This window comes from Loxodonta africana, chromosome X, assembly GCF_030014295.1.
Source record: "Loxodonta africana isolate mLoxAfr1 chromosome X, mLoxAfr1.hap2, whole genome shotgun sequence".
In the NCBI taxonomy this organism is placed as follows: domain Eukaryota; kingdom Metazoa; phylum Chordata; class Mammalia; order Proboscidea; family Elephantidae; genus Loxodonta; species Loxodonta africana.
This window is the reverse complement of record NC_087369.1, coordinates 78,481,215-78,496,277: the sequence shown is the minus strand read 5'-3', so window position 1 is coordinate 78,496,277 and position 15,063 is coordinate 78,481,215. Positions and strand designations below refer to the sequence as shown.

At 44.5% G+C, this 15,063-nt stretch overlaps 1 protein-coding gene across 1 annotated transcript in view; it reads right to left on the bottom strand.

Annotated features, from left to right (window-relative positions):
- EDA (ectodysplasin A) overlaps window positions 1–14,575 on the bottom strand; it is a 638,371-nt gene extending 623,796 nt beyond the window's left edge. Inside the window, exon 1 of the mRNA XM_023551453.2 lies at window positions 13,903–14,575. Coding sequence (XP_023407221.2) covers window positions 13,903–14,286 — 384 coding nt within the window. The 5' untranslated portion in view covers window positions 14,287–14,575. The remainder of the gene's footprint in view (window positions 1–13,902) is intronic.
- Between the last annotated feature and the right edge of the window lie 488 nt (window positions 14,576–15,063).

Sequence of the window (15,063 nt, the reverse complement as noted above, 5' to 3'; positions counted from 1 at the left end):
CACTGCAGCACTGTTCACAATATGAAAAAATGGAAACAACCTAGGTGCCCATCAACAGACGAATGGATAAAAAAAATTATGGTACGTACGCATAATGGAATACTACACAATGATGAAGAACAATGATGAATTCATGAACCAACTCACAACAGATAAACCTGGAGGGCATTATGCTGAGTGAAATGAGTCAGTTGCAAAAGGACTAATATTGTATGAGATCGCTATTTTAAGAACTTGAGAAAAGGTTTAAACACAGAAGAAAACATTCTTTGATGGTTACGAGGATGGGGAGGGAGAGGGGAATAAACTAACTAGATAGTAGACAAGAATCTCCTTAGGTGAAGAGGAGGACAACACACAATACAGGGGAAGTCAGCACAACTGGACTAAAGCAAAAGCTAAGAAGTTTCCTGAATACAACCAAACACTTTGAGGCACAGAGTAGCAGGGGCAGGGGTCTGGAGACCATGGTTTTGGGGGACATCTAGGTCAATAGGCATAACAAAGTTTATTAAGAAAATGTTCTTCATCCCACTCTGGTAAGTGGCATCTGGGGTCTTAAAAGTTTGTTAGTGGCCATTTAAGATGCATCAATTGGTTCCAACCCAGTTGGAGCAAAGGAAAATGAAGAACACCAAAGGCACAAGGAAAATATTAGCCCATGAGACAAAAGGGCCACATAAAACAGGGACTCCATCAGAAGAACTAGATGGTGCCCAGCTACCCCACCAAATGCTCTGACCAGGGTCACAATAAAGGGTCCCAGGCAGAGCAGGAGAAAAGTGTAGAAGAAAAATCAAATGAACAAAAATATAAATGAAAAACTACAGCTGCATTCAACAACATGGATTAATATCATAAAGAGTGTGTTGAGCAAAAATAATGGACACAAGAGAGCACAAACTGTTTGATTTCATTTATGTAAGTTCAAAATGAACAAAACTAGTTAATGATGTTAGAAGTTAGGATAGTCATTAACTTTGGAAAGGGAGGCTGGGATAGTGATAGAGACGGGACATAAAGGGGTGCTGAAGTGCTAGCAATGTTCTATTTCTTGATCTGGGTGCTGGTTATCTGAGTATGTTAACTTTATAATAATTCAAGTTGTACAATTGTGATTTGTGTCCTTTTTCCACGTGTGTTATACAACAATAGAAAACTTTTTAAAAGAAATTAAGAACTAGGTGCTGTTTACAGAGAAATCAGATAAAGATGGTCCTCTATGAGGGCCACACTGCAACAAGACAAGAAGATTGTCTTAGTAATATTCTTGGGAATTAAATGGCTTCAAAAACTCTCTAGTATAAAGAGATCTTCTCTATAAGGTAGTTACAGATAAATTGCAGGTTGTTTTCCGCATGATCTAAGAGAGAGATACGCAATCTAAAAGCAAATAAAACAAAACATCAAACAATACATTACAGAAAGCTTTTTGCACCATCTTAGAGATGAGGTACAAAACTGGGAGATGATCCATGTGGTTAGGGTTCTTCTCCATTTTTTTTTCTAATGATTCTAGAAACCAGTGAAACATTAGCGGTAGAACTATTTACTCACCTAAGCATAGCTGACGGTTCATGGGCTTAGCGTGACCTAAGGAAAACAGGCCTGTTACACAAAAGAAAATGTTTTTGTTTTTACAGAACATTTCCAAAGTCCCAAAATAATATTCAACTCAACAATTATTTGAGTACCTTAATGTAACCAGCACTGTGTCAGGCACTGTGAAGAAAGACAATAAAGAATGCAGATTTCTGAGGAGCTCTAATATAAGGACACAATAGTTATCAACAACAATTCAGCAGTAACAACTAAAGCATGATTCAAGACAGGATATGGATATGGTGGGTGGGTTGCAGGCATAGTTAGTGAGAGAGAAAATGAGGTGGATATAAGTGATCCAGTTGATCAAAACCTTGAATGTCACACCGAAAAGTCTAGACTTAAACGTACAGAAAATAGATTTATCTGGGTACCACTCCCCTAAAAAGTTCCTTGGATTTATTCATTATGCGGACCTTTAACCAACTAACTTCTAGTCATTTTCTTTAACCAGCCTTAATGTAAATAATATCAAGTCTGGACACACTAATATTTTCAACTTTACTAATGGCCAATCTAGTTATACTAAGTTTTCTATCTAATCTTTCAAGTTGCTGTTGTCAATTTGACCCTACAGAGATGGTTCTTAAAAGAGCATAATGCTTAAGGCCAACTGTGATGAAATGTGTTCCTTTATGTGGCCTTTCACCTCGGTTCTTTGGAAAAACAGCTTGAGAGATTTTTTTCCCCTAAGCCCTGAGAAGTTACTTTTGCCCTAGTTTTCCACCCCAGAGGGTTTATGACTTTTAGCCAGGTTGATTGACATTTCCTGGGTAAACTGTAAATAACTTGGTTTGATACCTTTTGTCTGGTCCTGGGCTGCAGCCTGCCCTGAGATTGGTATGCACCTTGCTGAGATTGGTCAATAGATTACGTGAATAAATCGAGTTGTGGTAGGCACAGTTGATGACTGTGCCTCCTATGCAAACGAAGTGTCTGTGGCTTCTTGAGAGGGGACTGGTCACTCCCTGGTGGGAGTGCCATGCCTTGAAACTGACAAGGAGTTTGTGTATATAACCAGCCAGCCCCACAGAGGTTTGTCGGAGAGAAGCAAGAAGAGAAGCAGCAGAAAGAAGCATAAGGAAAGAAGCAGGGAGAAGCAGAGAGAGAGAGGAGGCAAGGAACCTCCTAAAAGCTGTAATGCTGGTCAAGAGCTGTAACACTAAAGATAGCAAGGGGCCCAGTGGCAGAGCCAGTGACAACAGGCCTGGAAGGTGCCCCGTGGCAGAGGAAGCCTGTCCTGAGGGGGCTGAGAGGAGCCTGTCCTCAGGGGGCCAAAAGGAGCTAAGAGAGCTGTCCTGCACTGAAGAAGAGAGACTGCATACATGCCTCCTGATCCTGATTCCTGAGTTGTAGCCTGTTAATCCTGATCCCAAGTTGTACCCTGTTCCTTAATAAACCACTTAACTCTAAGTATGGTCTGTGAGTTCTGTGTGGCCAATGCAACGGATTATCGAATCCAGCAGGGAAGCAGAGAGCGCTATGGGAAGGATGACTGGTGTCAGAATTGGTAAAAAGGTTGGAGAGTAGAGGTATGTCTGATCGCCACCTCAGTGGAATCAGCTTTGTGCTGATAGTGATTCTCATTGTCCCCCAGGAAGTTAGACAGGTTCGGATGACACTGATACTACTACTCCTGCCATTTTACACATTTTTTACTAGGTAAGCTAAACTACTGTTTGGTTTTAAGAAGACTTCAGGGGATATTTTTGGCTTGAAGCTTAAAGATTACCTCAGAGCAATAGCTTCAGGGCTTCATCCAGCCTCCGTGACTACAGAAAGTCTAGAGTCCATGAAAATTTGAAATCTGTTCTGCATTTCCCCCCTTTTGATCAGGATTCTTCTATAGAATCTTTGATCAAGACAGGCAGTGATCAGAAAACAACAAATAATGGCGAGGTTGTGGGGAGACTGGAACTCTTACATACTGCTGGTGGGAATGTAAGATGGTACAATCACTATGGAAAATAGTGTGGCACTTCCTTAAAAAGCTAGAAATAGAAATGCCTATATATGATCCTGTAATTCCACTCCTAGGCATATACCCCAGGGAACTAAGAGCTGTAACATGAACAGACACATGCAGTTTCATGTTCATTGCAGTACTATTCACAACAGCAATAAGATGGAAACAATCTACGTGCCCATCAACTAATGAATGGATAAACAAACTGTGGTACACACACCTAATGGAATACTACTGTTGGTGGAATGGTCTGCCTCTATGCCTCCTATCCAAGCTGTCTAAGTAAAGGCCTCGGTCCCAGAGCATTCTCTGATAAGGTGGCTGGGAATTGGGTTACCTTCTCTCTGACAGTTCCTTCTCCTTATCAGAGAAGCCTTCCCCCTGTTCTGGGCACACAGTAACTTTCTCTGTCTCTTGCACATGCACAGGCAGCATATGGCACCTGGTGAACCCCACTTCTATATCTTATCGGTTCCCAGAGAGGAGGGAGCGGGGTCTCTCGTACTATGGCACAAGATGGGGAGCATGTCTTATTGCAAACGCTGGCCTCGAGGGGTGGACTGAAGGGGAAACAGGCTTTGAGAGGCCGAGTATGAGCACCCTCATGTGGCCCACTAGTTTACTACAGTTTGCTAAGTCATCCTTACGTAAGCCCTTGGCGTGTAGACACTATTGTCCACTGCCAGTATAAAACTTCTACACTCCCTCTGTGGGGTGCAGAGATCTGCTTTGGTCCTGCGGCTGCCTAGGACTGACTCATCTGTAAGTCTCCCTAATAAGCTCCGTCACCACCACACTGGAGATGCCCACTTTTCTTCAGTCTCTCGGCACCCTCCATTTCTGGAGGCAAGTTTCATGCTACTGGTCCATGCCTACACAATTGGTGAGCCAGTCAGGAGACCAAGGAAATCATGAATGGGAGTGAGGTCTCTGCAAGGGAAATCCCAGGTTGGCCAGTGACCTCCATGTGGGGAGGTCTGGCCCGTATACTTGATACTTGTGGACCACTGCTTGAGTATGGGCATGCCCTGAAAATGCCAAGTGGCATAGCCCGGTTGTGAGCAGACATGCACCTTCATAAGTGTGGAAGAGAAGCTAGAAGAGTGGTAGTGGCTGTGAGAGGGCTGCTGCTCTGAGCTGTTTGGCTGACCACTGAAGCCCAGCTAGCTGTTGAAGTGCACATGACAGCTTTGCAGAAAGAGTTACAGTGAAAAAGAGATATGTGGCAGTCGTGTGTGGTCACAGCTGACATATTGAGCAGCCGCATCCATGAACAGGATGAGCAACCAGAAACATTCACCTGCAGGTTTGTAAAGATGGGGGATTCAAGGGCTAGGGGAAAAATACCCTAGCCATTGCTCAAAGCCCTCCAACAATAGGACTGGAGATAGTTGGCAGGGCTGAGCAGGTCCCTGGAACTGAGAACACACTGTAACACCCAGCACAAAGCAAGAGTTAAAAGAGCAGGGAAAAAAAGGAGCAAAAAGCCCTTCAAGATAGCTTGTGTTCAGCAGCCTTTAAGAGACCTTAAAGGCCCTTTCTGGAATCCTCTGATAACTGCCCCTACCAAGATAACTGAGCAACAACATAGTCACAGCTATAATAGTAAGGGGAAAACTAAAATAGGAGGGCCCACCTCCATGTTACCAGGCAGCTGGGCTGAACCCATGCTTGTACTTGGTATGGTGGCAGTGTGGCTCCACAATTGACTGAGGGTTCTACCAACTTTGCCCAGATTATCTGACTTCCAGAAATAATTAAAACTGAGAATTAAGCCTAGGTCCCTCTGTCACCAAGGAGGACCAAAGGCCTTATGTTACAATTAAAGTTCAATGAGAAAATGAAAAAATTGTATGTCTTAGGTATTTAGGTACCATTGCACAGATGACTGTGATCTCTATAACACCTGGCAGCAAAATGAGGAAAACTTTTGGGTCTGAGGTCACCATCATTGTGACCCCTGACCAAGCTTGACTATGTCTAAGTCCCTTCAGGACCCCTACAAACCCCTAATTATATGTATTGATGATATTGATGTATTAATGTACTTTTGTAAACTTTTGCCTCCAAGCCCTGAGTGGAATTGCTGCCATTAGGGCTATTTTTAGTGGTGTACACAGAAACTATGACATAGGCTATAGCTAATAGCCTGGCCATTTCATCTGGCCACTGTCAATTCTCAGACTGACATATAAAGCAAACCCCCATGGGGATGAGACATCTGGGCAAAAAAAAAAAAATCAGTTATACTCCTAATAAGCTTTTGTTACTTGTGTGGATAGTCACCAGAAAGGCCCCTACACTGAGAGGGAAAAACAACCAATGAGCAGACCACTCTTACAACCGACCACCTCCTGGATTTAAGAGAGGGCAGCCCATGGAGATTCACATACCATCCTAGACTGTGCCTATACACATGGACTGCCACTGTCATCGGAAAACACCAGACAGCATAGAAAAGCTGACCTGCCTATGAGACCCTGGCCAAGGCTAAAACCTGTCCAGGGACAGATTCCTGAGCCAACAGGCCAGGGCGTTCTTGAAGGTAAATCACATCAGGGCCTCTTATCCTATACGGAGGCTTCCACTGGATCTTGAATGAACTCTTCACACTCTATATCACCCTCAAGCCATGGGGGTGACTGAGGACATCAATGGAATGGCTGATGGAAGGGGACTGAACTACACATCTCAGGCAGGCAGTCTGGGGTCTCAATGCAGCAGTGCCATGCAAGGGCATTTCTCCTTTGCACCATATGTTTCATCAAACTGTCCATTCTATAAAATGTGTTTCTTTTGTATACAACTGTTCCTGAAAAAATATCTGGGTTCCCAAATTCTCATAAGACCAGACTTAATGGTCTGACTGAGACTAGAAGGACCCCGGTGGTCATGGCCCCCAGACCTTCTGTTGGCCCAGGACAGGAACTATTCCCGAAGCCAACTCTTCAGACATGGATTGGACTGGACAGTGGGTTGGAGAGGGATGCTGGTGAGGAGTGAGCTTCTTGGATCTGGTGGACACTTGAGACTATGTTGGCATCTCCTGCCTGGAGGGGAGATGAGAGTGTGGAGGGGGTTAGAAGCTGGCGAAATGAACACGAAAAGAGAGAGTGGAGGGAGACAGCAGGCTGTCTCATTAGGGGGAGAGTAATTGGGAGTGTGTAGCAAGGTGTATATGGGTTTTTGCGTGAGAGACTGACTTGATTTGTAAACTTTCACTTAAAGCACAATAAAAATTATTTTAAAAAAATATCTGAGCTCCCACAGAGGTCACTGCCTCAAGACTAGGACAGACAGTCTGAGTGGCAATACCCAGGCAATCTTCACCTCAAGTCCCACAGGAGATAGGGGAGGGAGGGGGGAATTGTTAATGTTGTCACTTTTTCCTCCCAGGCTATCTCACAATGATGGACAGACCGCTCATCCATGAGCCCTAACAACACAGGCTTTTGGTAGAGCTACCAACCAGAACCAATTGTTGGCTCTGTCAACACTTGAACGGAGATGACAAGACATCTCCCCGCATTGTTCCAGCTGATCTGTCAACAAGGAGGATACCTCGTGTACCAACTGAATGTGTAACCTGGTGTACTGAGGAGATCATGTGGTAATTGAATACAGTCAAGTCCATTACTCATGGAAAACATTTGTTAAAATATAAAACCTGTCCGTGGGAAGTGCTCCAACTTTAGAAGGAAATTTCTATCTGTGTGTTAAAAATTTAAATGGCACAGGACAGGACGGTTTCCCTCTGAGAACGGTATTTTAAGACTGGGTTTGACATTACTCTGGACATGGAGAACTTGCAGAATATGACCAGGTGGTCCAGTGTACATTGAATGACTACACCAAGTCTGAATTAGCAGTTGGAATTGACTGGAAGGCAACAGGTTTGGTGCTTTTTTTTTTTTTTTTGAAATGGTAATACCTTGTTCAGTTGTGCTGAGAAAGGGAGCTTTTGTATTACTTGTACTGAAATGTGTACTGTTCATGTAATGTGCTATGTTGGGAGATATAGGCTGTTTTTATATAAATTAATCAGGACATGTTATACATACACAGGACTGGACAAATGCAGCCCTTTGATCTATTCAGTTGGCTTAGATTAAACCACAACTGGGGTAGCTGGTTGGGATTTCTCCTACAAATAGGCCTGATCAATCTGCTGAGGGTACTCCTACTAGTAACCCTCATTAAATGCTGCCTCAAATGATACACAAATATAACATCCACCAGAGTTATACACCAAACCACAGACATGCAGCTCAACGGCCACATGGACAAACCAGGACTTGGTACTGCTTAGCTTATTTTTCTGGCACCCTGATGGGAGTCTGGGGGGTGAACTGTTGGGGGAATGGTTTGCCTCTATGCCTCCCATCCAGGCTGACTAAGTAAAGGCCTTGAGCCCGGGGAATTCTCTGATAAGGAGGCTGGGAATTGGGTCACCTTCTCTCTCCCAGTTCCTTCTCCTTATCAGAGAAGGCTTTCCCCTGTTCTGGGCACACAGTAACTTTCTCTGTCTCTTGTACATGCGCGGGCACCATATGGTACCTGGCCAACCCCACTTCTATCTCTGTTCCTGGCAGGGAGGAAACGGGGTCTCTTGCACTACAGCACAAGTGGGGGAGGGTGCCAGATTGTAAGAGCCAGCCTTGAGGGGTGGACTGAAGGGGAAACAGGCTTTGAGAGGCCAAGCATGAGCACCCTCATGTGGTCCACTAGTTCAGTACAGTTTGCTAAGTCATCCTTATATAAATCCCTAGCATGTAGCCATTATTGTCCACAGCCACTGTAAAACTTCTGCCCTCCCACTGTGGGGTGCAGAGATCTGCTGTGGTCCTGCAGCTGCCCAGGACTGCCTCATCTGTAAGTCTCCCTAATAAACTCCTCTGCTACCACACTGGAGTTTCTCGCCGCTTTCTTTGGTCTCTCAGAACCCTCCATTTTTGAAGGCAAGTTTCACATTACTGACCCATGCCTGGACAACTATGCAATGATAAAGAACAGGGATGAATCTGTGAAACATCTTACAACATGGATGAACTTGGAGGACATTATGCTGAGTGAAATAAGTCAATCACAAAAAGACAAAATTGTATGAGACCACTACTATACAAAATCAAGAAAAGGGTTTTACACACACACACACACAATTGTTTGATGGTTACCAGGGATGGGAGGGGGAGGGAGAGAAAATCACCAACCAGAAAGAAGACACGTGTTAACACTGGTAAAGGGAAATAAATACATTACACAATAAGGTGGAAATCCTCACAACAGAACCAAGACAAAAGAAGGCACTGAGAGGAATGCAAGAATAAAGGGCAATCACAGTAATTACCATAACATAGACAACCCTACAACAATAGTATTAACAAACAATCTACAAATGGATATATAGGTAGAGAGGTATGATAAAAAAAAGAGTGGGAGGGTGCAAGGGAGCACACCCACCTGCAGATATAGATTGGGTTGCAGATATTACTACATACACATTTGTACATGCTGCAGTATATTAATATAAACAATAGAACACACAAGGGTCATGGTTATGGAAACTTCCTAGACATAACCAAACACATCAAGGGGCAAAGTTACTAGGCTTGAAGTCTGACAACCACTGACTCGGGAGACATCTATGTCAATTTGCTTAACACAGTTCATAAAGACAGTGTTCTACGTCCTACTTTACTAAGTAGCGTCTGGGGTCTTAAAAGCTTAGAAACAGTCATCTAAGATGCAACTGTTGGTCTTGTCCCAACCAAAGCAAAGGAGAGTGGAGAAAACCAAAGACTCAGGAAGCAATTAGTCTAAAGGACTAATGGACCACATGAATCACAACCTACATGACCCTGATAGTAGAAGAACTAGATGGTGCCCAGCTACCACTACCAACTGCTCTGACCAGGATCACAATAAAGGGTCCCAGGCAGAGTGGGAGAAAAATGTAGAACAAAAATCAATCCATAAAAAAAGACCAGACTTATTGGTCTGATAGAGACTGGAGGAACCCCCAAGACTATGGCCCTAAGACACCCTTCTAACATGGAACCGAAGCCATTCCCATAGACCAGCTCCCAGTCAAACAATAGACAGGCCTACAAAATAAATAATAACACCTGAGAGGAATTAGTTCCTTAGAACGGTTAATAATATGAGACCAAAAGGACAAAATCTGCCTAAAAGCAAAGATGAGAAGGCAGGAAGAGGTAGGAAAACCTGACCGAAGAAAGGTACCAGGGAACCCAGGGCAAAAATGAGGAGAGTGCTGACACACTGAGCAGACTTTGATCGATATCTTGAAACATTCTGTGTACAAATTGTTGAGTGGGAAGCTATTTTGCTCTGTAAACCTTCACCTAAAGCACAATAAAATATTAAAAACAAAACATTCTGTAATGGTAGCCAGATACCACCCAGTTCTGGTCTCGTGGAAAAAGGAGGCAGCCCATACTTTCATTTCTAAAAATTTTTTAAACCTTAGAATTTCACTTTAGACTATCTCTTGGGGCAATGAGTTAATGAGATACTACCTTTATTTCCCCCTCCCCCAAAAAAACAATCTGTCAAGCATTAAAATAATTTATCATAATGCCTGGCACATAGCAAGCATTCTATTTATTGAACTGAATTGTTAAATTTTACCAATATACTAACCTTACTCATCTTTCTTATGGTTTGGTATCCTTTGATCATTTCCCTCTCTCAACCTACCTCTCTTCAGACTGAAAAAACAACTAGGAAGTCCTTTTACCCTTTTGATCATAAAATTGGGTTTCTGGGGACTTTTATTAGCTGTTATGTTTTTCTTAAGGCGTAGTCACCAAAATTTCCCGTATAATTGTGAATGCAAATCCACTTTCAGTCTTTTACATAGAAAATACAAGGGTTTTCTTTTGGTGTTTTCAACACCCTTCCTGATGACACTCACCATATTCTTGGCCTTTGAGGACCACAATCACGAATGGGCAAACTTCTATACAGAATAATCAACAGTGAGTTTAATTTTTATTTTTTCACTCTAACAATCATATTGTGTATTGTCTAAGTTGGGGACTGATGGGATATAACTAGCCACTGAGATCATCTCCATCAAGTATCTAGGTAAGTCTACAGGTACATGGTTGCTCTAGCTAAAGGAAACAGATATAATTCCAGAAGATCTGATATAACCCTGTCACTTGTTATCAGCAACTGTGTCTCCACTACTGGGGAAGACTTTTCAACATTTCTCATGGGCAACTTTGGTGATCACTCTGCTATGTATCCTGACTGCCCTTCTGCATCCTTTTATTTATTTATTTTAATTGAAGGATAACATACATACATCTATAGTGATTTCTAGGTCCCTTTTTTGAGTTGTAACTGAGAGCCAAGAGCCCATCATCTCATAACCATGGATATGTTTACTTTTGTAGTTCATCTCTTAAGTATGCATATGTTTACTTTTGCCTAACTGCATAGACTTACATGTGTTCACAATGAAATGCCTCTGACTATTCTGCCCAGTTGGTCTCATGATACCTTCCTGCAGTTTATTCTCATCAACTTGCCTTCACCTCTTGCAGATATACTGGTGAGAAACCTGAATGTACTGCCCATTAAAGGGTGCATATTTTTATCTTTTTCCCTCTCCATCCAAGAGTTGCTGTAACAGCAGCTGTTTGTGTTGAAAAACTAAAATATAAAAATATGACTTACGTGGCCAAATCCCACAAGGCTGTTTACTTCCTTATTTATGAATCAAAATCTGTCTGTCAGCACAACTGTAGAATCTTGACTGTCAGCAGATACTGCAATTAAATGTCCCTGCAAAGCCAGCAGAGGGTGCACCAGGGCACTAGAAATTTTACCCAAGATGTGCTTCAGTATCAATTTTACCCTAATAGCCAATAAACTTTTCCTTTTGTTTTTCTTTTTGTATACTAAAGCTAACATTTCAAAATAAACTTAAGTTGAATCTGGGCTAAAATTCCTTCAAAGTGTACTCCAATTTTCCTGAAAGTGAAGGAAGAATAAGAAATACATGGTTAAATTTAGTCTGGTCAAAACGTAGGTAGAGTAGAAGAAAATGGTGCAGATCTGAGCCCTCTACTTTGTAAAAAATCTACTATGTACCTCCACTCCCCCTTCAAAAAGAGTCCCCAGGAGATAGTATGCCATAGGGGAATGAACACTGAACTGCAAGTCAGGAGATCAACTTCCATACTAGTTGTCGCCCTGGTTGGGTGACCTTGACCAAGTCACTCCTCACCCAGGGCCTAACATGTCCTCCTAGAGGATCAAATAAAATTGATTCATATGGCCCCACGTAACTCTAAAAAAACATCGACTCCAGTTGATGTCAATAAATATAAACAGCCAGTGTGCTTGCTTCTACTGCTCAAAAACATTAAAACAGAAAGAATAAAGGACAGAAGATAGGAATCAGTGTTTAAACCTGACAGAGCAATTTAAAATGCCATGCAAAAAGCAGGCAAGAAACTCCATTACACACCTGTGATAGTCCCATGTCATTACAAAAGCCCTAGAGTACAGCTGTTCTGTTAACCTCAGTCCTTAAAGATGTGTCTCTCCATTCTGAATGCCAAAAAATGTTTGGCCACATTTGACTAAAGAAGCTCAATTCCCTCATCTTTCCACAGAATTTCATTGTTCAGCTGCTAAATATTTCTGCTGGGCATTGGTAGGGGGGATGGGTAGATAAAGGAGCCAAAATCCTAGTTAATTATCATTTAGTCACACTGTTTAAAGTTTCAAGTATGAGAAGCATGTTTGCTGATTCCCTTCTTTGATAAGCTGTTATATAAGTTGGAGTGTGCAAGCAAGACATTTCAAGGCTCAGGGCAACTTTTCAATGTGCAATGTAAAAAATGTGTCAGTCTTAACATTACAGTATTATAAATATGATGCCTCTATAGAGTCGTTCAAAGGCAATGGGATGGGCTATAGAGTACAACTTTGGCTAGGTGGTCAAATTAGCACAAATAATGTTTACAGAGTTATGACAATTACTTTGAATGTGGCAGTAAATATAGAAGGCCTGCCTCCCCAACCTCAAGGAACTTATTTGCACAACTTGCCCTCTTCCTCAAGAGGTACAAATTCACTATTCTTTAACCACCTCAAAAAGATCCTTGGATGCTTTCCCTATTAAGACAAAACATAGACATTGAGACAATACTTTAATTATACTAAGTTTACTTGAATAAAGAGCTAGAGAAAGTAAAAAAAAAAAAAACAAACACCAAAGTTTGCTAATCAGGGCACAAACACCATAAAGATAGAATATAAATAAACTGCTCTTGAGAGGCTGTAGTTGTGTGCCATGGAGTTGATTCCGACTCACAGCGACCCTACTCCTGAGAAATTATCCCATCAATAAATTCCTGTTCTCAAGCTAGAAATAGTGACGACACTTCACACCCACCTCCCCCATTTCACCCCCCCAAAAAAGCTAGAAATAGCATGCAAAGGGTGAGTTTTATTTCCATAGATTTTCTTAAATTGCTCTTCAAAAGTAGTCTAACAAGACCGCATGTTTCTACCAGGATTCCTCAGGGGCGCTAATCCTCACTAGAGCACTGAGGACAAACCAAAAAAAAAAAAAGAAAACCCATTGCCGTCGAGTTGATTCAGACTCATCGCGACCCTATAGGGCAGAATAGAACAGCAAGGAGCACCTGGTGGATTCGAACTGCCGACCTCCTAGTTAGCAGCTGTGGCACTTAACCACTACGCCACCAGGCTTTCAGTCTCAAGTTGCAGGTAAGTGTAAACAAGCCCACGACTGGTCAGCGCACAATGACCCCGCGCTGAAAATACGGTTAACTGTTGTTTCAACGGGCGTGGAGCGTTTATTACAGCTGTTTATACCTCCAACTCCAAAGGAGAGTCTACTAGTGCTGCCACCAGCCCTGGACACGAAAAAACAAGCACCGTGGGCAGAGAACCTCACCAAGACCAGGGGGCCAAGCTACTCGCGCTTAACCCTTCAGAGGGGCAGCGCGGGCACCTCCTTTCCGCGGCCCGGGCCAGAGCGTTGCCAACTTTCCCTGAGGTAGCCCGTAGCCGGGGGCGGCAGAGGCAGGCACCGGACGGAGTTGCCAATTCAAGGGATTCATAGAGTCTGGGTGAGCTGGGCCAGGGACCTAGAACAACCTGCCCTGGGGCAACCCCTCCCCTCATTGGCCTGCCCCCTTCCTGGTCCTGCCCTCTAACTTGGCTCGAGGTGGCAGAGTCCTCCCAGGGCCCTGTGGTGGAGGGCCCCCGCCCTATCCACAAGGGAAGGGGGCCTCTGCTGCCGCCGCCCCTCCTAGGTGACTCACCTGGTGCCCGTCCTGGGAGTCGAGAGGGAGTGTGGTTTCTCCGGGTTCCAGCGGCTGCTGCTGAGGAGACGACTGCCCGAGGTGGCGGATGATGGGACCGTCAGGGTTGAGGCCACTGGGGCTGGTCAGAGTGCCAGAGGTGCCAGGGGTGCTGGGGCCGCCAAGGCGGGTCTCGGTTCCCCGTTCCCGCCGCAACTCGGAGCGCAATTCTAGGTAGCAGCACAACGTCAGCAGGTGGAGGGCCAGAGAAAAACCAAAGAAACCCAGGAAGAGCCGGCAGCTGCTGTTCCCTTCGCCGGCCCGAGCAGGGGCCCCGCGACAGCCGCAGCCCTGGCTTCCCCGCTGGCGCGGCAGTTCCCTGCGCTCTACCTCTGGGTAGCCCATGGCCTCCGGAGACACACACTCTCTGAGGCCCAGGAGCCGTCGCGTCTGCCTCAACCGTTCAGGACCCCTGACAGGCGGCTACTGTCCTGCCATCGGCTGGGGGCTCCAGGGACCCGTTCCTGTGCGTCGGTGGCTGGGCGGGACACAGCAAGGAGCAGCCGCATGTGCAGCTCCACTCCTAAGGGTGGGAAAGAGAGGAGGAGGGGCGGGAGAGAGGGGCGGCTCTGCCCGCCGAAGGAGTGAAGGAGGAGGCCCTGACCGACCCCGCCCCATCCCTCAAGGGGCTGCTGGTACGCCCAACCACCCGTCCCGCCAAGTCTGGGTGCTCCGCCCCCTGTCGTTCCACGGGCGCCTCAAACCGCGGGGCGGGGCCTGGAGGCGTGTGGGTTAGCCTCTGCCTGGCAGCCCCACCCAGCTCTTCCCGCTTTCCCGGTACGGGTAGGTTACTGCCGCTGTCGTTCATCCCTGGACTCCACCCCTATTTAACCCTTTAGCGCCAGTACGGGGGAGAAGGAAGGAGGGGAAGGCTGAGAAGAATTTGGGAACCTTGGGGGAAAAAGAGGAGAGCAAAGAAAAGAAGGCAGAAACGAGGATTAACAGAAATGCTTGCAATTAACTTTAGTTTTTAATAACATCATTCAGCACTTATCTGTTACTTTCGAACTTCAAAGCGTTTAACAGAGGTTAAACTAATTAAAACAGTTCTGGGTTTGGAATGAAACCATGTCTGCTGTGTTTGTAATCCACTGGCGTGCCAGAAGAAAAGAAGAGTCGGGA